The sequence below is a fragment of the Corythoichthys intestinalis genome, chromosome 1, assembly GCF_030265065.1.
Source record: "Corythoichthys intestinalis isolate RoL2023-P3 chromosome 1, ASM3026506v1, whole genome shotgun sequence".
NCBI classification, from domain to species: domain Eukaryota; kingdom Metazoa; phylum Chordata; class Actinopteri; order Syngnathiformes; family Syngnathidae; genus Corythoichthys; species Corythoichthys intestinalis.
This window is the reverse complement of record NC_080395.1, coordinates 360,640-386,535: the sequence shown is the minus strand read 5'-3', so window position 1 is coordinate 386,535 and position 25,896 is coordinate 360,640. Positions and strand designations below refer to the sequence as shown.

Sequence of the window (25,896 nt, the reverse complement as noted above, 5' to 3'; positions counted from 1 at the left end):
ATGAAGAAAGCCCTTTTAAAGCCGGTGATTTTTTAAAAAAAATTCTTACATAAAACTTTTTATCTGAATGATAATTTTGCCTATCGTTTGCCGCATTTGTGAAAAGAACACGACAGTGAAATACTCAAGACACTGACTATTAGTGGTGGGACTTTCTGGGTACGATTTGTGATACAAGGCTCACGAAAACAATGATCTCACAATATGGCGAGAAACACATGGTGTTTCTAAATGAAAAAATAACTTTTTGCAATGTTTGGGACAATCTGTCCAAAACCTTTGTCTTCCTAGACTGGAAGAACATTTCACGGCAACGCTTCTGTCAATAAAAACAGCAGCACCATATCATTGCAAGATTCAAAATAAGCCTTTCTTAACACGTTGCCTGCCACCAAAGAGGACGGACGACCAATTCATTTTAAGCTTGTTCACTCACGCCCACGCCCACCCAGTCAAAATGAATTAGCGCTGACGCTATTCTGGTGGAAAATGTTGGTCAAGCAAAAATATTTTGGGAATACCCCAAAATTAACAAAAAGGCTGTAAATATTTTGGCCACCCTACACCACCAGTATAATAGACCCCATTCACCAACGTCACACAATGACGTGTCGCTGTATTGTGCCGCCACATTGTCCGTCATTGTATGTCCGTATTCTCAATGGTCTCAATTTATCATGCAATTTATAGTGCAATTCATGGAAGCCCCGGTGCTTTCAGACGCTGTAAACTCATTGGATGTGTTGCATAAAAGGCGTTATGTGGAAAAGCTTCGGTCGATCTATTCGCCAGATCCATATTTGACGCCTACATCGATATTTTTCGACCCGCTGTCTTCACCGTCTCTGCCCGACATTTTCTACCCTGATATCTACAACTATCTTGTCCACAGAAACTCAGCCTATTCACACGAAAGTTTGAAAAACTTTAAGAGCAGCACTCTAAGCAACATTACCCCGTGTGACCCTTTACTTCCAATTTTCTAAAATGGCGACAATCAATAAAAAAAAAGTTGACTGCGATGGCTGACGCTTCAAGGATCGGTGGATATTGGACTATTTCTTCAATAAAATACGCAACAACTGTGTCTGCCTCATTTGCTAAGAGACAGTCGCTGTTTTCAAAGAGTTCGATGTGACGCGATTTTACCCAACAAGACACGCTGACATGTACAACATTACAAGGAAGATACGCAACGAGAAATTATAGCAACTTGAAGCTAGTTTAATTTCACAGCAGCAGTATTTCGCAAGAGCCCGAGTGTCGAAAGAGAACGCCACAAAGGCGAGATTGTTGAAATTATGAAGTTAATATAATAATAATAAAGCAAATGTGACACACAGAAGGGCTTGCTAAATTTTTTTTAAATATGTTGTTCTACGTAAATCAGCCAAGGTAGCCCCCCACATTTTTACCACACCAAATCTGGCCCCCTTTGCAAAAAGTTTGGACATCCCTGTTTAACTGATGATCCGTAGACGAGGCCAGCTTCTTTCACTTGTTACCAGCTAAATGTTATTCAAAAAATAATGACGGTGGAAGAAATAAGCATCTTGAATTTGAAACGGTATGTTGTCGCCGATTAGCCTCGCAATGATCTTGTCAGCTTGTCAGCCCAAAACCCTCTAAATCTATATTAAATGCATCTTACCAGATATAAAATGACTACTACATAATCTGTGGTGATCGTTTGGTGCCCAGTTTTCTCGTCGAATTGCAGCAGTCCATCTCGCTCTCCTCTCCGGGTCTCTCGGAATACGGTAGAACTTCAAGTCTCTCTGTCTATCTTTTCTCTGTTACTGCAACCAACCGCCGCACACGCCTTCACCGTTCTGATTATTAATGTTAACGAGCAGAAAAACATGCCATAATAGGAGGAATTTACGTAGCGGTAATGCGTAAACACAACGAGCTGACGGACAATATGGCGCGGAGGCGTGGTTGTGATGTCATGTGAGTCATGTGAGTGGGGTCTATAAGCCCCCCCCCCCCCCCCTTCCAGGGCTTCATAAAGTAATAATAACTGTTTCAAATACTGAAACTAGGGTGAGTTTTTTTTTTTTTACTAGCGGCCAACTTCAGAGATCTATACCACAGAAGAGACTCAATATAAACTCAAATTTTCCAAGTAACAATATGACATTAAGAACACATTAAGTTGTTACCCTCTCCAGAAACTCCTGACTCCACTGTCCACGTTGACAGTTCAATTTGTTTGGACATAAGGCATATCCTTCCAGAAAAGTAGCCAGTCACAATGAAAAATCAAATGTTCAAGACCTTAAAAAAAAAAATACACACACACACAACCGTTTGTCTCAAAATAAAATTGAGAGTCTCAAAATTCATCGGTAGGAATAGCATTTAGTATTATAAATTATGTTTCTTTACACTTGGGTGGGATTGGAAATGAAAGATACCTTGCTCTGAACTGTTTATTGTCCATCTAAGACGTTAATATCTTCTTATTGGACCAAGGAACAATTCATTCATTTTCCAAGCCGCTTGTTTTCACGAGGGTCAATTCCTGACTTAAAAGCAGCCTAATAACCTTGTTCATACACGAAACATGGCCCAAATCAACATTTTGTACGTGGAGCTGTCTTAATCCAGGGGAGATGTTAGAATACAGAATGTCTTCTCTGACTATCCAAATCAAGGGGAATGAAATGGCTCAAATCATTCTTTTACACTGATTATTAGAACATTTAACGTCATACAAAACTTACCTTATTGTGGTCATTTTTTTTTGTCAAGAAAATAACAAATCTCTCCTGACTTCCATTGATTTCCTATTTCATTGAATATAACGTTGATTCCATACCGGAGCGTTCTCAAATGATGTTTGAAAATCAATTGTTGATGAAAACCTGACAATTCAATTGGCACCGAGCTGTTGTTAAAGTCGCAAAAAGTACTCGGAACAACAGACCAAAAGGACTCCCCTGCCTCCTAACAAATCGAATTTCAAGAAACCATTCATCACCTCAAAATCATTAGCATTCACCCCTCCCTCGTCTGTTGTGGCTATTCACCAAATCTGCTTTCCTGGTACACTGGCGTGGATTTCTCCAGTCCAGACGAATTGGATATAAATGCTATTAATCAGTTTTATGAAATGGAGCAAGGAAAGGGCTGGATGAATTAGAAAAAGCAGCTGCCCCAAAATGCCCCAGAATTTAGGAAGTTCCGATACTAATCATAACTTCCTAAATTCTATGATTGCACCCTAAATTGTAAATAATGTCTCTCTTAAGCGACCTAATAATTGTGTACTGTCACTGCAGGTCCTCTCGCCATAACATCAAATGACCGCTGGAAGTCAGCAAAGATGCATAAACGCGTCTCCAAATCGACGACGAAGAAGAAGAAGCCGCCGATGAGCCAAAAGCTGCTGAGCTAACTTGGCCGCGAAAGTGAGAGGAGGGCTGCAGCCAGACTCTCTTGGGGAAAGTCGCTCATTTCCCCCTCCGTACATCGTTACTAGTGCCTCTTACGTTTTTGGTTTGCTATTCCCTCCAGTCTGAGAGCCTCCTCACTTCCGAGCTAAGCGCGGCCTCGTATTTGAAGGCTTTCCACCGGCTGGCTAGCTAGCTAGCTAGCTAGCCTTTAGCTGCAAACAAAGACTTGAGCGGCGGATGCTAAGCGTTAAGTGGCCGCGAGTGCAAAAGTCTTCTTCTCACTCTTCGTGTGATATCATTGTGAAAATGTGCAAAGTGAAAATGTTGAGGGCGCTGGTGAACCAGCGGCTGAGCGCGGCCGTAGAGGAAATCTTTGAGGTGTTGGAGAGAACCATAACAGAGTACGAGGATGAACTTTCTCGAACAAAAGAGGAAAATCTGCGACAGCGGCAACTGCTGGACGCCCTCATGGACTCGAGCACAGCAGGTTAGTTGGTTAGCAAGCTAAGAATGGCATATGTGTCACTGTTCTGCCATTGACGCCGGTGGACGTCCGATATGGATGAGGAGAGGCTGACGCTTCAAACAAAATCACGCAAAGCCAAACTACTATTTATTTATTTGTCAATAATAACACTCTTATACTAGAATTATTGTATTCAACAATGGTCACGATTCAGTTTTTTATCATCACACATTTGGGGATGGCGTGGCTCAGTGGTGTTGTAGTTGTCCCCCAACCCAGAGGTTGTGGGTTAGATTCTCCACCCTGATGAACTCGCCTAAGTATCCTTGAGCAAGATACTGAACCCCGCATTGCTCCTGGTGCTGTGTCACCAGTAGGTAGATGGCAATGTAGTGTAAAGCGCTTTGAGTACCTTGAGAGGTAGAAAAGCGCTATACAAGTATAACACCATTTAGAAATGCATACTTCATCAAAAAAACTACATGAATGAAAGTGAAATAGACATTGGTTACAGCCCCAAGTAACTCTTGTGAGCTCAGCTCATTGCATACGATTGACATGGATAGACGTCCAATTCATTTCAACTAGAATGAAAGGCTGTGATTGCTCATTTTTCTGTGCTACTTAATGACGTTAGACGTCCAATCCATTTTGACTGGTCACTAGTTGCAAGGTGCAACTTTAAATGTGTAGCGCCCACAGTATCTTTCCCCATTTTCATATCCTGTATCTCCAGGCGCCTTTTAGTAGCCCCATTTAATCCTCCCACTTTGCTTAAAGGTACTTGTCGTCTCGTGTTCTCGCAGACGTCGGTCAAGAGGACGTTCCCTCCGAGCGGGAGGAGCGGAGCCCCGGCGAGGACCCGGACGAGCCCCGGCCGGACCGAGACGAGCGAGCGTGGGGCGCCCCCCCGCCGGAAGAAGAGGAAGAGGCGCCGGACGACGGCAAGGACCCGGCCCCCGCGGCAACGAAGCGCGAAGAAGACGACGACGCGCGGTCGGCCGTCAAAATCCGCGCCACGGGTTACCGCGGCGACCGCGTGCGCTTCGACGCCAAACACTTCAAGTGTTCCTTGTGCGACTCCGCTTTTTTCAAGATGTCCGACCTGCAGCGCCACATGATGATCCACTCTGGAGAAAAACCTTTCAGCTGCACCGTGTGTCCCAAGCGCTTCATCCGCAAGGCCCATTTGGTTTACCACATGAGGACGCACACGGGCGAGAAACCCTTCACGTGCTCCTTCTGCGGCAAACGCTTCTCCCTCAAAGGCAACTTGATGCGACACGCCCGCAAGCACACGGGCGAGAAACCCTTCAAGTGCAGCGAGTGCGACGCCGGCTTCGGCGTACGCCCGGCCCTGATCCAGCACATGCGCTCGCACGCCGGCGAGAAACCCTTCAAGTGCTCCTTTTGCGGCGAAGGCTTCGCTCAGAAGGGCCATCTGATCGGACACGCCCGCGTCCACACCGGCGACGGGCCCTTCTCCTGCGACGCGCGCGGCCAGACGTTCTCCGTCAAAGGAACGCTCAACGCGCACGGTCTCGACGGCGACAAGTCTCTTAACTGCGACTCGTGCTCGGGCACGTTTGCGCTCAAGGAGCAACTCGAAAAACACGTGTGCGCCGGAGAGGGCGGCAGTGCGCAAACCCATTTTGAGGATTAAATTTCACAGGAAATTGAATTCCTTGGTCTTTTTAGTATGCGAATGTTGTCTTATTCTATGTTTATCCCACAGTTTGTAACCCTAAGGAGACTAGGAAGATGCTAAATAAATGACCTAAATCGTGTCACTGGTAGTTTTTTTCTTTTCATTCGTTTCCCGATGTCTGCGATCCATTCGGGCCGCCCGCGGAGGACCGGCACCGATCGCGTGATCTCACTCCAAGTGGGTCAGACGTCTATTGCCGTCATTCAACCTAAGCGTGTAAATGTTTTTTATATTTTCTTTATCAACTTGATGGTTTTAAAAGTACTTCTAGCATTACTTTTGGACTATATCATATTTGTTCATTAACTTTTTATGTCAACTATTTTTACCTATCCACTGTTTTAAATATTTCTTAAAGGAACTTTAAAGCTTTGGAATTTTAGGGTAACATTTTGGAATGCTTAAAATGTTAGCTATTGTCGATTATTTTTTTAAATCTTTATTTTCTCCATCAGATTTTATTTTTTTATCAGTGACCAATTTTGTCCAAGTGTACTAGGAGGGTCTTGGCCCTTTCCAAGATGGCCGCCGTGCGGCGACGGCTCAGCTCAGCTCAGCTCGCATTCGCCGTCTCTTCTATTTGCTACCAAAGATGGCCAGCTCGCTGCGCATGCGCAGACCACCTCGTTCTTGGAAAGAACAACCAAGGCGAGAAGTTGGATTGTTCGTCAACTCCGACTGCGCTTTTTTTTCTTTGCTCACCCACCGGTGCGCAAGACGTGAGCGTTGTGCTTTCGGTCGTTGACTAACTCGTTCGTCCCCGGGCTATATGAGCACGTTATCTGCAAAAAAAGGATGGCGGATGTTAGCAACATGCTAAAACGAGGAGAAGAGAAGAGAAGCGGCGACAAGGACGTTGACCAGCGGACGCACAAATGGACTCTCGCACCAAAGGGTGGCATTTTTTCCTGATTCATTCACTGTTTTTATTGGAAGCGTGAAACTGCTTCTCCACCCCAAAAAACGTTTCTCGTTTCAACCCGTCCAATATTTTTTTCTCCCATACAAATCCATAAGCTATAGCCTACATAGTAAGGGCGCGTTGGCGTTATAGTGATACATGCATCGCATTCAAATAAATACTCAGTTGACACTTTACTGTTCATAGCATACTTATTTGTTCCTAACCGGATTGTTCGTCGCGCGACAAGTAAACCTGGAACTCTGTCACCGCCATTGACGTTCAATCACTTGGTGTCCAGTCATCCGTTTGCTGTGAATTGAGATGAGCTGATCACTAACAGACGTCCAATCGATTTAGGCCAGGAGCAGCACTGCAAATGGATTGGACGTCTAGTGCTGTGAACGATGGCCAATGATTGAAGCCCACATTCTATATACAGTACTCTTGCAGAGCCAATGACAGTAACAGACGTCCAATCGTGTAGCGCCCAATCATCCTGCTGTGAAATGAAAGGAGTGTGGTGACCCTTTTGTTGGACATAATTCACCCACCGTAATTGTGTGTCTGATTGGCCGAGCGCGTTACCGGCTGCGTCAGTCACGTGACAGACCTGATAAAGAGCCGCTCGCGTTCCGGCTCATTAGAGAGAGTGCACGAGAGTTGGACACAGCAATCGAGCAATAAAGACTCTTAGCAAAGCATCCCACTTCAGGAGTTTGCCCCTCGTAGACGGCCACTCCATTTGAAGCGGGAGGTCGGCTGACACAGAATGATACATCCATTCATTTGCTGTCAGCCTAACTTCAACAAAATAGTCAAAGTCATGAATTAAATACCTCACGGTCGTATTTGACGACGTGCGTCGGTCTCGTCGTGTCTCGCAGACGAGGAAACGGCGTCCCCGGAGAGCCTTCACGTCAAAGAGGAACAGCAGGAAGCGGACGTCGGTCTGGAGCGCACGGAGGAAGAGGACTTCCCGGTCATCCGCGTGGTCGTGAAGGGCTAAGAGAAGGCGGACCGCCGCCAAGGATGGCCCGAGAAGACCCGACGCGCCGGCGACCGAGAGGACATCTTCATCTGCCCGTTTTGCGGCAAGAGCTTCGAGCGGCTCGCGGGCCACGTGACGATCCACGCCTGTCAGAAACCCTTCGTCTGCTCCGTGTGCGCGGTAGCTTCTCGCTCAAGGGCACGCTGACGATTCACATGAGGACGCACAGCGGCGAGAGACCTTTCCCCTGCTCGGTGCGTGGCGAGAGATTCTCGCAGAAGGTCAGCCTGACCACGCACGCGAGGACGCGCACCGGGGAGAAACCCTTCCCCTGCTCACTGTGCGGCGAGAGCTTCTCGCAGGAAGGGGAACCTGACCAAGCACTTGCGGACGCACACGGGGGAGAAACCCTTCCCCTGCTCCGCATGTGCGGTAAGACCTTTGCGCTGTAAGGCAGCTTGAGGAAACACACTAGAACACACACGGGGGAGAAACCTTTCGCTTGCATCGTTTGCGGCGAGAGCTTCGCGCAGAAAGGGAACCTGAACGTTCACGCCCGTAAACACGCGGGAGACAAATCCTACCGATGCGACACCCGTCAGGAGAAGTTTGCCACTTCCTGTCAGCTGAGACAACACAAATGCCGACACGGCAATGCTGAATAAAGCTGCCCGATGACGCCACAATCCATCGCCGGCCGACAAGAAAAGGACCGCGACCACAAAACGGCAACAAAAGACTACTATTTGTGTTGCCGTACCCAAGATGGCTGCCACCTACATACCCCACCAAAAAAGAGCAGCACTTGTCGCCCTTCCCAAGATGATTGTCGTCCAATCTGCTGTGAATTTCAATGCATTGCTTCAATGGAAACATTGCCCCGAACAACATGGTCGCCCTCGGGCCATTTTTGAAGGGTAGAGGGAAGGAATTTTTATGCTTCTGCTGTGAATTTCAATTTGTTTACCAGTTAAAGACATACAATTCATTTGAAGCGGGAGGGTTGGCAGACAGCCCTCCTGCTTTCAATCGATTGGTTGTCTATCACCGTCAATCAGTCCGTATCAAATTGTGTTGACAAAAAAAAAGGTCTGTCAAAATTTTTAATGACAAATGTAACACCGTGCGCCCTTGACAAGTTGGAAACTCAACTACATGAGCTGGAATTGAACGAGGCTGTCCATGCCAGGCCCAATTTTTATTGACCTGCAGCACATGATGGAAAATATCATTGAATATGGCCTCCACAAGAAGTTTGAGTGAAGCCTACATTTTGCTGCACTTAACAGCTTCAACACTAGATAGAGCTGGTCACTCAAACAGTGTGTTGATGGACGCCCATTAGCTCAGTTGTCAAAACCTGACAAGTTGAAATCAATGTAGGAAAGTGTAAAGTTGTGTTTTGCATAAGTATCATAAAATAATCCAGTGTTATCCTTGAGTTTGGTTGGGATTTTCTCCATACGTATTGCTGTCGAAGGACATTTTCTCTTTGTTTCAGTTGAGTAATATTGCAATTTCCTTATACCTCATATTATGTTGCTTGTAGTCCTTACACCATTGACTGCCATTGACAACTATAGCCATCAAATCCGTTTCAACTGGGGAAGCTGGGCAGTGAACGATCGCTGTCCCCCCCACCAGGCAAAATGGATCAAACATCTATGGCCGTCAGTGGTAGCCAATGAGAACGTAAGGTAGTGGCACCACCTAATTTTTTGCTTTGACTTCCGGTCCCCTCTAGAAGTAAAGGGCACCGGTTAAAGAGCAAGAGGAGGAACGCACCATCGACACTGGTCGACCGGCACCGCTTTCGGACACCGACCGACCGTCGGACGAGGACGCCGCCGTCTCCAAAGGAGCGTTCGAGTGTAAAAGAGCAAGTTGAAGAGGCACGTCGGCTGGCACGCCGGAGAAAAACTCTTCCGCTGCTCCGCGTCGGGCAAATGCTTTTCTCAAAATGGAATCCTGATGCGGCACGCCCGTACGCACACCGGAGAAAACCCTTCGGCTGTCCTTTCTGCGGCAAACGCGTCTCCTTGAAGGGCAGCCAGCTGATGCACGTCCGCATCCACGCCGGCGACAAGCCCTTCTCCTGCTCGGCCTGCGGCGCCAGCTTCGCGGTCCGCTCGGCGCTAGTCCAGCACGCCGGGGAGAGACCCTTCACCTGCTCCTTTTGCGACAAAACTTTCTCTCAAAAAGTCAGTCTGACCACGCACCGGAGAAGACTCACGGTAGAGAAGGCGTTCCGCTGCGACACTTGCGCCCAGAGCTTCGCTCACAGGTATCAGCTCAACAAACACGCTTGTGATGCCCGCCGGACGCCTTAAACACTCGAAGGAGACATCGGACTGCTGCTTACTGTGGAAGAATCCACTTCAACCGAAGGCGATAAACTCTGAAAGCTTCCAAAAACCAATGACTAGACAGTAGTGGCGCTGTGTTAGCCTTTCTTTCAAATGATGTGTCTGTTCTCCAAATAAACAGAGGAAAATGGAAATAATCAATGTTTCTGCGCTTTCTGGGAATATATCATTGGTGGTTTCATATTATTCATGACATAAAATCACACACAAAAAAAATAAAATGAAATGATTGAACTCACCAAAACGGCTGTCTCCCAAAGCACTTATACAGGTCGAACATCGGTGCATTTCGCGGTAGTTTGCGCCCGTCGGTCCACCTCAGAGGGCCATGTTTTGGGTTAAAATGGCAAATTTATGTTTTGCCTGAGAACGTGGATTTCACCCCATCCTCCGTTTTTGTGCCTAAAAATAGTAAGCTTCGGACGGCCGCAACAGAAGGACAAAGTGCCTGCACGGAGCTTTTAGTGGTGCTCTCCATTTCAAATTCTTTCATTCTACACATTCATTGACAGTTTACTGCATCTGTGGATTGCAGTCATGAATGATAGGAGTGCCACATTTTGGTCTAAAAAAGACAACGTAACGTTGTGCTGTGAATGACCTGAAAAAACTACAATGGTATCTGACTGCCACTGTTACCGTTTCTGTTATATAAATATATATATATATATATATATATATTAAAAAAACAATTTTAGTAAGGGGGAAGTGTAAATAAATTATAGGATTAAGATGTGTTATCAATGAAAAAATTTAAAGTGTTCGTTGGCTGTCACTGAGTAGCATTTGCGACCGCTACACAAAGCTAACTAAATTACCCCCAAGAACGGTAAGAGACGTAGGACAACCAGACGATATATAAGAAAGACAGGGCTGATGGTAAAGGATAGCTTGTCGGAACCGGAGAATGTCATTGTCAGTCGCGTCGATTAAAAAAAAGCTAAAGCTATGCTTAGGTCGGCTCGTTTTTTTTCGTCTTTTTCAGCCTTCGACGCTAAAGCCATCTCTTTAACTGAACATTTTTATGTTCTTCCACATCTATGCCAGTCAATTTGGCACCAGACACATCATTTTCGGAGAGAATTGGTAGGTTTAGCGCTGTAAACATCTCCTGCGTACACGATTTCCATTCATTTCCTATTAGGGACAAATGGTGGCTTGTCCTTACTTTATCTGTTGTTAAAAAAACAAGTAAGGGGGAAGTGTAGATAAGTAAGATTTGCTAGTGATGAGAAAAAAAAAGTAGCATTTGCGATCGCACACAGAAATCGCAATGTAAATTACCCCCAAGAATGGTCAGAAACGTAAGTCAACCAGAGGGTATCAGAAAGACTGGGCATATGGTGGTAAAGGATAGATTGTTGAAACAGGAGAATGTCATCTTCAGTGGTGTAAGGCAATGCACACAAGAAAAAGGTTTTGGTAAAAAAAGCGAACTCTGGATCAGGTCGGCTCTTTTTCAGCTCTCGACACTGGAGCCATCTCAAACTTAACATTTGTATGTTCTTTACCAGTGAATTTGGCACCAGGGACATCATTTTCGGACAGAATTGGTAGCTTTAGTTCAGTAAACATCTCGTTCGTACACTATTTACACGTATTTACCATTTGGGACAAATGCGAGCCTGACCCTCCTAGCAACAATGGCTAACGTCACGAATGTTAATGAGCAAAAATGACGTGTTGCGTGCGGTACGCCATTGGGAAGGCTGACATTGAGTGATCACGTTTCACTGCTGTTGACGTCCACTTTAATTTGAATGGGACGTCTATCGCCGTCAAAATAAATACATAAAATATTAATACATTTTTTTAGCCGATTCCGATCCTCTGAAAATAACGTGATCGGGAGGGCATCCCTAGTTGTGAATTGCTTTCCCTAATGTTTTGGATGGCTTGAATGACTATGAAATGTTTATTAAAAGAAAAGCTTTGAGTGCCAAATTCGTTTTCTACATGGAAAACTGCATTTTCATCATTTGAAATGGTCACCATGTCATAGCACCACTGTGTTGAATTTCAGAGTATTAAAACGTATTTGGCTGTCATTAACGGCAGTCAAATGTTGCGCTTTCAATGGCAGACAAATGAAATGTCTAGAATACTGTGTCACTATAAGAGCATATATTACGAAGTGAATAGAATGAAAATCAAAGCCTTGACAAAAATTCAATTTCACAAATTTATTTGATGTACACGTATGTAATATTTACACATCTTTTATATCTTGCACTTAAAAGCAGATGTTTTCTTTTTGTCCTTAAACTCAATGGCTGCCATTGACGGCGGCGGTGATTGAAATTCAGATGGGGAGGTTGATTGGACGTTTCGCATCGTCAACGGCGCGACAAGAGTTAAGTGTTTGCGCAGACTTTTTTCATTTTAATCACGACAGAACAAGCGTAGCTCAGGCTAATGTCAGCAATGTTAGCTGAAGTGAATTCAATGGTCAGAGTAAGAAAATATTTCAATAACAGTACATTTTTTTAACTAAAAGAAATGGGGGAAAAACTTTTGAAATTTTGAATATTCATTAAAATGAAGAATAATTTTCATTTTAAATATTGACTCCAAAAAAAAAAACTAAAGCACATATTGTCGTTTCTCCCCTTTAAAAACATATTTGCATTTAAGCTGCTCAAATATAATATTAACAAATAGACTCAAAACATCAATAAATGACTAAAAAGAAAATTCAATTTCTCTCCCTCACTTTTAAATGAATTCAAATGAAAAAGTATACATATTTGTTTTTAAAGTAAGGAGGTGGACAGTTACGATTTTTAATGTTTGGAAAAAAAAAAAAAAAAACAATAAATATTGTCTTTTTTTCTCCCCCAAATGGCTTTCGGCATTTACCGAGAAACAAATGATGCACATCATTTATGAACTCTTTTCAATTCACAGCGGTAGGATGAAGGACAAATGGGACGTCAACGGCACCGGTTATTTTAATAGCGACCGACGGCGGTGAAGGACGTCATTTCGCGTACGATACTCGATGTCGAGGCGCGGTTGTCGTTTCATGCGGAGAAAACATTTGGTAGAGCGAAAGCTAGTATGATCGGCGGTTAGGGTCACGTGACGCTCAGAGTTCCTCGGCCATCTGCAGCAGCGAGTTGATGGCGGCGTCTTTGTCTCCCTGCTGCGCCTCCAGTACCGTGCGCACCACTTCCGGGTCCAGGTTGGGGAACATGTCCTGGAGGGCCTTCAGATCGTCCTCCGTGCACGGGGCCGGAGCCGGCGCCGGAACCGGGACCGCCCCGCCCTGATTGTAAATGGGCGGAACGCCTAAAACGCATCACAAAGTCCCATTTATTGACTTATATTATAAGGGGCTGTACCATACATATTGCAAAAGCGCCAACCAAAAATGAATCTATGTCTATTGTCATGAATATCACCTGTTCTTGCAATGTACAGTTTGGCCAGCAGATGGTAGCCACCTTGCGCTGACAATTTGCAATGTGTATACACACACACACACACACACACACACACACACTTGATGCCTTTGTGTTCCGTCGTCAATGTAGTGATGCTTGGCAAAGCCCCCTAATATTTACAGTACGTAGTTCAAGTCCCACTCATTTGCAATAGTAAAAATGTTTCAGATTTCAAAATCTATCTTGCGCTAGATTTTTTTTAACCGATTCACATTATTTTACATAGAGAAAAAAAAAAAATCCGGAAATCCACGGTTTTAGCCAAACACATACGCTTCCACCCAAATTTGACAAAACATCCCCATTTACTTCAGATGACCCCATCCAATGGGGGTGGGGGGACCAGATATCAACAGATGTGACCTGAAAAAGCCCCCAAATATATAGGCCCCAAAAATCAAAAGGAAATGACCAAAAAATGTACAGGAAGGGACCCTGGAAGGTGCGAGATGTGAAAAAAAAATCTCATTATTTTTGACCAAAAAACCTCGCCATTCATTTCCAGCGGCATTTGAATTCCTTGCAAATCTTGGGTTAGGGTTAAGGCTGGTGAGGGGTTCGTGCTGGATAGGAGTGAACCGTTTTAGGATTAGGCTATGTCGGCCATATACTGTACATCAATGCCAAAGACGGCCATACGCGTCTAATCCGAAGATGGCCATCTACTGTACGTCTATAGCAAGTGACTGAAAATTTACAAAGGCAAAGCTTCCCCGTGCAATTTCACCAGAAACGGCCAGTTCATTTTTGTCATTTTCAAACCCACCTTAATGATGCTGTATGATGTAACGATATATACAGTATATCGCCAAAACGATCAAACGGATTTACATTTTGCATGTTTATCCTTACCATGGCTATACATAGGCCATTTCCTACAATGTGCAGTTCGGCCAGCAGATGGTACTTCATTTGCACAGACGTACTGCATGATGTTTCCAACCAGCTGAAACGGATTGGACTTCTTTTGCCCTCGATAGTCATTTTCAATCTCTCTCTTTAAGTCGTTCCCGCAAAACCTACTCTGTGAACTGGGCCGGCAGTGAATGAGCACTTGATTCAATAAATACTATTGATTAGAGGTGTGCAAAATTTCCGATTCTTAGATTATTCGCGATTCGGCCGTGGAAGATTCGAGAACGATTCACAAACATCCAAATTCCGATTATTGAAATATGCCAAGTAAAGCGGAAGTACAACACACTCAGCGCGCCGCGCGGTCTTCGGGACGCAATGAGGATAGAAGCGAGAGGAGCTAAACATCATGCTTGTCATTACCCAGCCCCTCGGGTAATGCCAATGCTCAACTCACGGCTCTAGCTCAACTCATGCCACGAGATAAAAAAACACAACAACATACCTGACTGCTGCCAAAAAGCTGCTACAAAGTACGTCATCCACATAATGTAATGGTAGATATCATTTATATAGGACTAGATGCATTATAGCTTCGGTAGCGTTAGCAGCACATCTACAAAAAGCTAGATGCGGGCGTTAGTAAACGGCCGCCATCTTTAAGCAGTACACTTCCCTACAAGGCTGTTGCAGCGAACCTTCCAAGCAAACCTAATTAACTTTTTATCTAAAATACTCCTAAATCGGTAAAATATTGACTTGAATCTATCTTTAAAATAGTTTTAAAACTTTCAGATGTCGAAAGTAGACAAAAGGGAAATTATGGAATAACGGGAGCAATTTTAACAACTTGATTCACAACATTAAATTAATTGAATGTAGTTTAAAGCTGCTGATACAGAATGGGGACTGGAGTTTTTTTATTTACTGTTATTTTTGTATATTTGTTTACTGCTATATGTTAACTTGATACTGAAATAGTAGTTTGGTTTAGCCTGAGAGTATTTTTGAACAATTTTGGAACTAATGTACAAAACATTAAATTAAAAAAAATTTAAAAAGGAGGGGGGTGCATCAATAATCATTTTATAATCGAATCGGAGCCTCTGAATCGTAATCGTAACCGAATCGTTAGGTGCCCAAAGATTCCCAGCTCTACTATTGATAATAGAATAAATGGTGTCTGTGTGTAACCCATGTGCAGCATTCCTCAGGTACGGGAGCTAATTGGCTAACTAGGGAGGTTTTGAGACCGATTGGCACTTCTCCTATGGCAAATGTCAGCGCAAATTGGGCGCCATCCGCTGGCCAAAATGCACCTCGCAGGAACAGGTCTATTTATGGCGATGATGACCACGCAAAATGTCATGAAGACAAAGTTTTGCCAATACATCTCATTGTATCATACAGTTCTATTTGAAATAGGATTAGAGTTATACTGTCATTTTTGGAGTACAAGCCGCATCCGTTATATTTGACGAGAAATCAGCATATAAACCACATCGGAGTATAAGCCTCAAGTGTCCGCATATTTAAACTCATCGTCGATCATATCGTCGTCAACGGCGCCAAAAGCACTGACCTGCGATGGGCACGTAGCCGACGCCCTGCTGGTACACGGAGGGCATCAGGACCACCGGTTGAGTCACGGCCGCCGCCGCCGGGAAGGACTGGGACAAATGCAAATGACGCACGGCGGCTACGCCCAACCCGCCCGTCCCGTGGCGCAACTCACCGAGAAGGACATGACCAGGTTGATCATGCCTTCCTTGTCGTCGCCCTGCCGGCCGCTCAGCGTGAACCACTCGTCGGTCGTGCCGCCCTCCCGCACGGCCTCCGGGATTCGGACGTGCGTCCACGCTATACGGTCGTCCATGGAGAACGCCCGCTGAAACGGTAAAACATATGTATGTCAATGTCTGTTTTTGTTTGGAAGGTATCTTCAGGATTTCAAAAGTCACCGGAGAGAGACGCAATACTTTACAGGGAGTCCCGGGGTCACGACGTGTCCTCGACCTACGACGTTTTCCACTTTACGATGCCGGTAATTCTGCTTAGCTAGTGTTCGTCTGTGTTTGTGGAGTAGCTTTGCCCTTTTTTTTTTTTTTTTGCCCTCCTTTTTACACGTGATGGCCCCAAAGAAGAAAGCGTATTGGGGCATCACTGCCGTAGGAACCCAACTTGGGGACTCTCTGTATTGCAGTCCGTAATTGGACACTATAAAAGGGTAAAGTTTACCCTTTGTAGCGGACTCATTGAACTTGTTGATGTAGAAATGTCTCAGTTTATATTTAACATTGCATAATAGTAAAGGGACGACCAGACTACAATGCTTCAATACTGTGGCCCTCACGAGACAATTTGCACATTATTATTGTAACAGGCAGAAGACTTCCACGAAAAATAAAGGCCAGTCATCCATTCCAATGTCATCACATAACAAACCAAACAGGACAGCTGGAACAGTAAGGGAAGAAATAATTAGCACAGAACAGAAACATTATTTACATCCCATTTACTGTTCTTACTGGTTTGTTCTGTTGATGGGTCATTTGATTAATGTTCAATCACGGCCCGTCCGTGTGTCGCGTTCAATAAAGCCAGCCACTAATAGGAGTTGTGTGCGTTATGGGACTCCAGTAAAGGTCAGTGTTTCCTCCCCACGACACTCATTAATTTAAGATGTCCTCAAAATGACGTATTTGTTCTTTGGGTTGGACTTTAGATGATATCGTAAAAATGTGACTTTCTTTCCTTTGTTATTATGCTTTTTTTTTGTCTTCTGTAATTTGTGCTCTAGAGCAAATAATAGTCCAAAAATGTCAGTATATACATCAAAAAATATTGGACGAATACATAAAAACAGTAATATTAAGTATTTATATAGAGAGAAAATTCAAAGCAAAAATACATCTAAAATTGAGAAAATCTTACATTTAAGTAATTAACAAGAAAATAACAATGTTAAAATGAAATGACATTTTTGGGAGGAAAATGTCAAATGAAATAAAAAAGAATTTATTTTTATACATAGAAATTTTCCCCCTATAATTCTGGAACTCTTTTTAAAAAAAAAAAAAAAAAAAAAAAAAAAAAAAAAAAAAAAAAAAAAAAAAGGTTTTATTTTTAATCAGTTTATTCCCCCAAAAAACATTTTGGTGTATGCGGTCATTTCAGGCACCAATGGGTTCAATCTAAACATGGAAATGTGTGAAAGTGCGACATGCATGATGTAAGTGCATGAAAATGTTGGATTCTTGTCAGCTTTTTTTTTTTTTTCTGTTTGAAGTGGGAGGGCCAATGTTCATTCGCTGCCAACCCCCCTCCCGCTTCAAATGGCTCCTACAGTTTTAGTAGCTTGGATTATTGCGATGGCTTATTTACAGGTCTTCACCAAAAATCAATCAGGAAGCCGCGGCTCATCCAGAAAGCTGATGCCAGTCTCTCCTTCCAAATACAAGGAAACTGGCCCTCATGAAACCATTTATTCACTGCCAGCCCTCCCACTTCAAATGGGTTGGACGCCGACTAGCGATCAAGTCATTTAAAGAGTTTGAAATGAAATTTTGACAGCGACATCCGTCCTCGTCGACGGCGCCAAATGAGTTAACGTATTTATGTGTCATTCGCGGGTGTGGCGTGTCGCTGTCGTGACCTCGTCAAAGATCTCCAGGTAGAAGGAGTCCACAGCGGGCGGCAGCGTGCACTGGATGACTTTATTCCATCGCGGGTTCTTGGCGCCGTTGTGCGCCGTGGGAGTCTCGTAGACAGCGTAGCCCAAACGCACGCGCACGTACGGGTCCATCCGGGTCATGCCGTAGTTCTTGGCCAGCTTGGCCTGCGCAAGAGCGCAGTCGTCAGTCGTGCCGTCGGAGCCGAATCGGCCGTTCCGGGGACGTTACCTGCACCACGGTGATGCTGAGACGGCCCACGGTTCCGATGGCGCCGCCGTACTGCAGCTGGCGCGCCGCCTGTGCGTCCGATTGGACTTGATGATGCCGGTGGGTCGGCGTGATGCGCAGGAAGTCCGCGGGGAGCTCGCCCACGTACACCTGTCGGAAGAGAGCGGTGGGACTACATTTAAAAATAATAATTTGGGGATGCTTCGCCACACAAGGAGTATTAAATCACGCCCCCCCCCCCCCCCCAACTAATTCAATGATTGAATGAAAAATCAATCACCAAGACTCCCACAGAGCCATAAGTATTGAAATTGTACCATATCGTGGCACGAGCGAGTGGCAGCAAACCAGGAAACAAAACCAAAAAAAAAAAAAAAACAGTTGGGAGAGGAACGCTTCTCCAATAAGCATCATGGGAGATGTGGTTCTTCTTCAACAACAATAAAAATGTTGATAACGATTGAGAATTTCTCATTTCAATAAACACAATATTGAATAATAAACTATTTCTCCATCGATAGAAATCGCTGCCAAAGTACAATTTCGACTCACTGGCAGCCAATGAGTGCTTTGCAAACTTGATAATAACTGGACTTTTTTAAATATCATAATATCCTTTGTCTTGGTTTCAAAAACACCAATAATGATCTCAATCTTTCTTCGTCTTGCCATTCGAATTGCCCTGGGGAAAAGAAATGGTGGATCAGCAAACGCTGGGTCCATTTTGACAAATCAGGCGCCAAAATGTTTGCCAATCCTTCCGGGAAAGTCACTTGGAAATTTTCTCTTAAGTTTGTATTGAGAAGGTTTTAAGACTAGCCAGCTAAACGCAGACAATCTAGTCATTAGCCCGAGCCGAGCCCCTTCAAATATTAACAATGTTTAACGTGGAAATAGCGTTTTGGTCGTCCGTGTAGACGTTCTAAATGCTATTTTGGCTGGCGAAAATCGGACGTGACCCACTTTCACGTCACTTTGGAAAAGAAAAGGACAAATACTTCTCCCCGCTGCGTGCTGATGGTGCTCGCCATGTTGTGGTCGTCCTTCTGTCGACGATTCAAAACAGCAGCTTGATCAATGTTTTGAAACGGAACCGATTGGAAACATTGAGAGTGAAAAAAAAAAAACAAATCCCCGAAAATCTTTCTTGACTTCCGAGAAGAACGCCTGAGCCGGAAGTGAACCGGAAGTGTACCTCCGTCCGTGCACCACCCAACAAGTGACGTCATTTATGGCGATCGAATTTGGGAAAAGGAAAATGCATCATTTCTGTCTAGCCCTAACATTTAAAATTCGCAAGCTTTATCAATGTTTTCAATTATGAACTGATTGGAATATGTCCATAAGAAGAAAAATAAAAGTTATGGTGACTTGTCGCCCGATCCGAAAGTAGACCTCCTCTGTCATCCTTCCGTGCGCTATCATGCACGCAATTGTAAATTACCTTAAAGTGCTCCAAACAGTGGCGCCTCCAGAAATGTTTCATAGGGGCCACTTAAAATCTTGGGGTGGCCAAAACTAAAAGCCATAATTTCAGGTTTTCATTATATTATTGCAGTAAAAAGGTCAGGGGAAAACTATCAGAAAGACTTAAGGACACAGCTACTGATATACTTTGGTGTATTGTGTAATATTTGATGTTACTAATGATTTAATGTGCATAGTCCGTAACTGTCCAGTACACATTTTGAATTCCACAACAATTCTGTTTTATTGTGTTATGTATATATTAGGGATAAGGTGTACATTTAACTAGGGCTGTCAAACGATTAAAAATTTTAATCGAGTTAATCACAGCTTAAAAATGAATTAATTGTAATTAATCGCAATTCAAACCATCTCTAAAATATGCCATATTTTTCTGTAAATTATTGTTGGAATGGAAAGATAAGACAGATATCTGTATCTGCAAGTACTGTATTTGTTTATTATAACAATAAATCCACAAGATGGCATTAACATTATTAACATTCTTTCTGTGAAAGGGATCCACGGATAGAAAGACTTGTAATTCCTAAAGGATAAATGTGACTTTGTACATTGTGACTAAATATTGCCATCTCGTGTATTTGTTGAGCTTTCAGTAAATGATACTGTAGTGACTTAACTGTTCTGCCCAAATGCATGATGGGAAGTGGTGCAACCATGACTGTGTTTGGTGGCTGCAAATGCTATATCTTCTCTGCGTTGGGTACATTACAGGGTGTTAAGAAAAAGATCGACTCCTGTCATTCTTCCCCACGTCGCTTCCCACAATATTTATAGTTGCTGTGGGAGAGATGACGAAGCTTTTGCCAATTAAAAGCACGGTCTCAATGAATGCTTGTAACTACTCCACTCACTTGACACCAGTGTTGTTAATAACGGCGTTACAATATAACGGCGTTACTAACGGCGTTATTTTTTTCAGTAATGAGTAATCTAATTAATTACTTTTCTCATCTTGGCAACGCCGTTACCGTTACTGAGGCGGGAAAGGCGTGCGTTACTATGCGTTACTAAGTTGGTTGAATAAAAAAAAGTCTGAGAGAAACGGACTCACGGGGACGAGAGCAGAGCAGGAGTGGGGAAGACGCCGTTGCAACCGCGATGCTAGGTGGCTCCAATAATACCTGACTGCAGCCATAGCCGTCAAACTACATCCACATGACACGGTAGATATCATATTATAGAACTAGATGCAAATGACAGACACTGCTGCATTGCCAACATGTTTTAAGGACTACATGCGTTTGTAAACAGCCGCCATCTTAAAGCAGTACACCTCTCAGGAAGGCCCTGATGTAGAGATCCTTCCTAGCGAACCTAAGTAATTTTTTAAAATCTAAAATGGTCCTAAATCGGCAAAATCTTAACTTAAATCTATCTTTAAATGATGAAACAGTTTTAAAACTTACACATGTTTAAAGTAGACAGAAGGGAACTAATGCAATAACGGGAGAAATTTTAACAACTTTAACGATTGATTCACAACTTTAAATGACTTCCACACATAGCAAAGGTTACTAGCTAGTTATCGCAATACCCTTGTGTCTAGTTAAGTGGAGGGTAAAGAATTGGGCTAGGGCCAATTGTCCCCCAAACCCTTTAAGCTTCACATTGTGTGACCTGTGTTTTTTTTTTTTTTTTTTTTTTGAGAAAAAAAAATATATATCACCAGTTACTTTGCCAAGTAACTAATTACTCTTACATTCAGGTAACTGAGTTACTAACGCAATTACTTTTTGGGAGAAGTAATTTGTTCCTGTAATTAATTACTTTTTAAAAGTAAAATTAACAACACTGCATGGCACTAAATGCGTTAGTAGACAGCCGCCATCTTAAAGCAGTAGACTTTTTAGGACGGCTCTGTTGTAGAGAACCTTCCTAGCGAACCTAAGTAACTTTTTATCTAAAATACTTCTAAATCGGCAAAATCTTGACTTGAATCTATCTTTAAATGATGAAACAGTTTTAAAACTTTCATATGTCGAAAGTAGAGAGAAGGGAACAAATGCAATAATGGGAGCAATTTTAACAACTTTTAACAGTTGATTCAGGGTAAAGGGTAAATTAGGGTAAAGAATTGGGCTCGGGCCAATTGTACCAAAAACCTTCACAAAAAACTTCACATAGTGTGGCCAATGTTTTTTTTTTTTTTTTTTTTTTTTTTGAGGGGAAAAAAAAAAGTAATTATCACCAATTACTTTTCCAAGTAACTAATTACTCTTACATTCAGGTAATTGAGTTACTAACGCAATTACTTTTTGGGAGAAGTAATTTGTAACTATAATTAATTACTTTTTTTCAGTAAGATTAACAACACTGCTTGACACTGCCTCTTATCTCTGTATTTAAGTAAAACAGCGCCATTGTAGGCTGTTTGCGGGAATGCGGGAATGAATCGTACCGCAAATGCGTTAATTGCGATAAATATTTTCACGTGATTGATTTTTAAAAATTAATTACCGCCCGTTAATGCAATAAATTTGACAGCCCTACATTTAACAAAACAAAATAAATGCATTCATTTGGGATGAAATGCATAACTGATGCAACAACAATCTAATGATATACTGGCAAATGGGGTGGCCAACCAATTTATAGGGGTGGCCGTGGCCACCCCTGGCCAACCCCTGGTGGCGCCACTGGCTCCAAAATGCGACAAGTTCCTTTAAAATGATGGCAGACTATATTTCCGACACAATCCATCAAAAAAAAAGTGACAGAAAAGGCTTAATAATGAAAGTACATCCAAATGAGTCTTGATTTTTTTTCTTCCCCAAAGTGTGAAAATGTCATTGAATGTGGCACACGAAGCTTCGATTCAGCTTCGATTCCTCCTTACATTCTCTTGCACTTCTTAGTTTTAACACAAGATGGAACTAGTAACTTAAACACATTGAAATTATGTTGGAAACTGTACTTTGTTTTACGTATGTAAATGCAGTGATCCCTTGTTTTTCGGGTTTATTGGGGCCATTGGCAGTGTATCAAATACTTGTTCTCCCCACTGTATATATGTATATATTTAGATACAGTGGGGAGAACAAGTAACAATGGTTTTCCCATTGGCAGTGTATCAAATACTTGTTCTCCCCACTGTATATAGATATAGATATAGACATATATTTTAGGGCTGTCAAACGATTAAAATTTTTAATCAAGTTAATCACAGCTTAAAAATGCAATATTTTTCTGTAAATTATTGTTGGAATGGAAAGATAAGACACAAGACGGATATATACACTGGACATACTGTACATACAGTGCCTTGCAAAAGTATTCGGCCCCCTTGAACCTTGCAACCTTTCGCCACATTTCAGGCTTCAAACATAAAGATATAAAATTTTCATTTTTTGTCAAGAATCAACAACAAGTGGGACACAATCGTGAAGTGGAACAAAATTTATTGGAAAATTTCAACTTTTTTAACAAATAAAAAACTGAAAAGTGGGGCGTGCAATATTATTCGGCCCCCTTGCCCCCTTGGAGCGCCACCTTTTGCTCCAATTACAGCTGCAAGTCGCTTGGGGTATGTTTCTATCAGTTTTGCACATCGAGAGACTGACATTGTTGCCCATTCTTCCTTGCAAAACAGCTCGAGCTCAGTGAGGTTGGATGGAGAGTGTTTGTGAACAGCGGTCTTCAGCTCTTTCCACAGATTCTCGATTGGATTCAGGTCTGGACTTTGACTTGGCCATTCTAACACCTGGATACGTTTATTTTTTTAACCATTCCATTGTAGATTTGGCTTTATGTTTTGGATCATTGTCCTGTTGGAAGATAAATCTCCGTCCCAGTCTCAGGTGTTGTGCAGATACCAACAGGTTTTCTTCCAGAATGTTCCTGTATTTGGCTGCATCCATCTTCCCGTCAATTTTAACCATCTTCCCTGTCCCTGCTGAAGAAAAGCAGGCCCAAACCATGATGCTGCCACCACCATGTTTGACAGTGGGGATGGTGTGTTCAGGGTGATGAGCTGTGTTTCTTTTACGCCAAACATATCGTTTTGCATTGTGGCAAAAAAGTTCAATTTTGGTTTCATCTGACCAGAGCACCTTCTTCCACATGTTTGTTGTGTCTCCCAGGTGGCTTGTGGCAAACTTTAAACGAGACTTTTTGTGGATATCTTTGAGAAATGGCTTTCTTCTTGCCACTCTTCCATAAAGGCCAGATTTGTGCAGTGTACGACTGATTGTTGTCCTATGGACAGACTCTCCCACCTCAGCTGTAGATCTCTGCAGTTCATCCAGAGTGATCATGGGCCTCTTGGCTGCATCTCTGATCAGTTTTCTCCTTGTTTGGAAGGACGGCCGGGTCTTGGTAGATTTGCAGTGGTCTGATGCTCCATCCATTTCAATATGATGGCTTGCACAGTGCTCCTTGAGATGTTTAAAGCTTGGGAAATCTTTTTGTATCCAAATCCGGCTTTAAACTTCTCCACGACAGTATCTCGGACCTGCCTGGTGTGTTCCTTGGTTTTCATAATGCTCTCTGCACTTTAAACAGAACCCTGAGACGATCACAGAGCAGGTGCATTTATACGGAGACTTGATTACACACAGGTGGATTCTATTTATCATCATCGGTCATTTAGGACAACATTGGATCATTCAGAGATACTCACTGAACTTCTGGAGTGAGTTTTCTGCACTGAAAGTAAAGAATATTCGTGAATTAACACCAGGGTTTTCCCTATAGATAAAAGATTGTGGCGCGCTGCCACGCCTTGCAAATGAAATTTTTGAAAAAAGATTCAAAGGTACATTCTAATTTATAATTTGGATAATTCAACAAGATGTCCAAATGAATACATATACGGTATACAAGGGGTCGGGAACCTTTTTGGCTGAGAGAGCCATGAACACCACATATTTTTAAATGTAATTCAGTGAGAGCCATACAATATGTTTAAAACTAAAAATACAAGTAATATGGGCATTTTATGTAATTTCAAGACTTTTAAAGTACAATAAGTCTCTGAATTCTTTTAATAACTTATATAGATAATAAAAAAGAATATTGCACGCCCCACTTTTCAGTTTTTTATTTGTTAAAAAAGTTTAAATTATCCAATAAATGTTGTTCCACTTCAAGATTGTGTCCCACTTGTTGTTGATTCTTGACAAAAAAATTAATTTTCATATCTTTATGTTTGAAGCCTGAAATGTGGCGAAAGGTTAAAAGATTCAAGGGGGCCGAATACTTTTGCAAGGCACTGTAAGTACTGTATTTGTTTATTATAACAATAAATCCACAAGATGGCATTAACATTAACATTCTGTTAAAGCGATCCATAGATAGAAAGATGTACAGTTCTTAAAAGATAAATGTTAGTACAAGTTATAGAAATTTTATATTAAAACCCCTCTTAATGTTTTCATTTTAATAAAATTTGTAAAATTTAAATAAAAAAAATAAACTAGTAGCTCGCCGTTGTTGATGTCAATAATTACACAATGCTCATGGTGCTGAAACCCATAAAATCAGTCACACCTGAGCGCCAGCAGAGGGCGACAAAACACCAAAAAACATCAGTAACAAGTGGAAGAGACACTGTGCTGTCATTTTAATCTGTTTCCGCGGGGCATGTGCGTTAATCGCGTCAAATATTTTAAACTGATCAATTAAAAACAGCCCTAATACATATATGAATACTGTATGTACAGTATATCGTTGTCTCGCCCACCCGGGCGGTATGGTCTCTCCTCTCAAGCTCGGGTCCTCTACCAGAGGCCTGGAAGCTTGAGGGCTCTCTTCTGAACGGAGATGTCGGTCGTTGTTCCTGGTATCTGTTGGAGCCATGCACCCAGCTTGGGGGTTACTGCCCGTAGTGTCCCGATCACTAGTGGCACCACTGTTGCCTTCACTCCCCATTTTATCCAACTCTTCTTTATACCCTTGGTATTTCTCCAACTTTTTGTGTTCTTTTTTCCTGATGTTGCTATCGCTCAGGATTGCTACATCTATCACTACTGCTGTCTACTGATGTTTATGCACCACCACTATGTCAGGCCGGTTGGCCATCACCAGTTTGTTTGTCTGGATCCGGAAGTCCCACAGGATCTTGGCTCGGTTGTTCTTGACCACCTTTGAAGGTGTCGCCCACCTTGACTCCGGGGTCTCCGGTCCATACTCGGCACAGATGTTCCTGTACACTATGCCTGCTACCTGGTTATGTCGTTCCGTGTATGCCTTGCCTGCTAGCATCTTACACCCTGCTGTGATGTGCTGGACTGTCTCAGGGGCCTCTTTGCACAGCCTGCACCTGGGGTCCTGTCTGGTGTGATAGACTCCGGCCTCTATTGATCTTGTGTTAAGGGCCTGTTCTTGTGCTGCCATGATCAGTGCCTCCGTGCTGTCCTTCAGTCCGGCCTT

General features: G+C 43.0%; 3 protein-coding genes across 4 annotated transcripts; 2 read left to right on the top strand and 1 right to left on the bottom strand.

Annotated features, from left to right (window-relative positions):
* Nucleotides 1–3,311: 3,311 nt before the first annotated feature.
* Nucleotides 3,312–5,650, top strand: LOC130921835 (gastrula zinc finger protein XlCGF8.2DB-like). Its single transcript, XM_057846181.1, has 2 exons — nt 3,312–3,888; nt 4,674–5,650. Exons 1-2 carry the CDS (start codon nt 3,639–3,641, stop codon nt 5,528–5,530), a joined length of 1,107 nt encoding a protein of 368 aa, XP_057702164.1. The 5' UTR covers nt 3,312–3,638; the 3' UTR covers nt 5,531–5,650.
* A 547-nt stretch (nt 5,651–6,197) lies between these two features.
* On the top strand, nt 6,198–9,960 carry LOC130921247 (oocyte zinc finger protein XlCOF15-like). 2 transcript variants are annotated; one of them, XM_057844911.1, is made up of 2 exons: nt 6,198–6,470; nt 9,212–9,960. In XM_057844911.1, the coding sequence occupies exons 1-2, from the start codon at nt 6,451–6,453 to the stop codon at nt 9,795–9,797; spliced, it is 606 nt and encodes a 201-aa protein (XP_057700894.1). In that variant the 5' UTR covers nt 6,198–6,450; the 3' UTR covers nt 9,798–9,960. The 2 variants fall into 2 exon arrangements, with proteins under 2 accessions (XP_057700894.1, XP_057700885.1); XM_057844902.1 differs by lacking the exon at nt 6,198–6,470 and adding an exon at nt 8,233–8,384 and having other exon boundaries at nt 9,212–9,797.
* Nucleotides 9,961–12,627: 2,667 nt separating this feature from the next.
* Nucleotides 12,628–19,255, bottom strand: tollip (toll interacting protein). The gene is made up of 6 exons (XM_057829658.1): nt 19,035–19,255; nt 18,037–18,186; nt 17,790–17,972; nt 15,870–16,022; nt 15,717–15,804; nt 12,628–13,124 (listed from the first exon to the last, which is right to left on the bottom strand). The coding sequence occupies exons 1-6, from the start codon at nt 19,065–19,067 to the stop codon at nt 12,922–12,924; spliced, it is 810 nt and encodes a 269-aa protein (XP_057685641.1). The 5' UTR covers nt 19,068–19,255; the 3' UTR covers nt 12,628–12,921.
* Nucleotides 19,256–25,896: the final 6,641 nt, after the last annotated feature.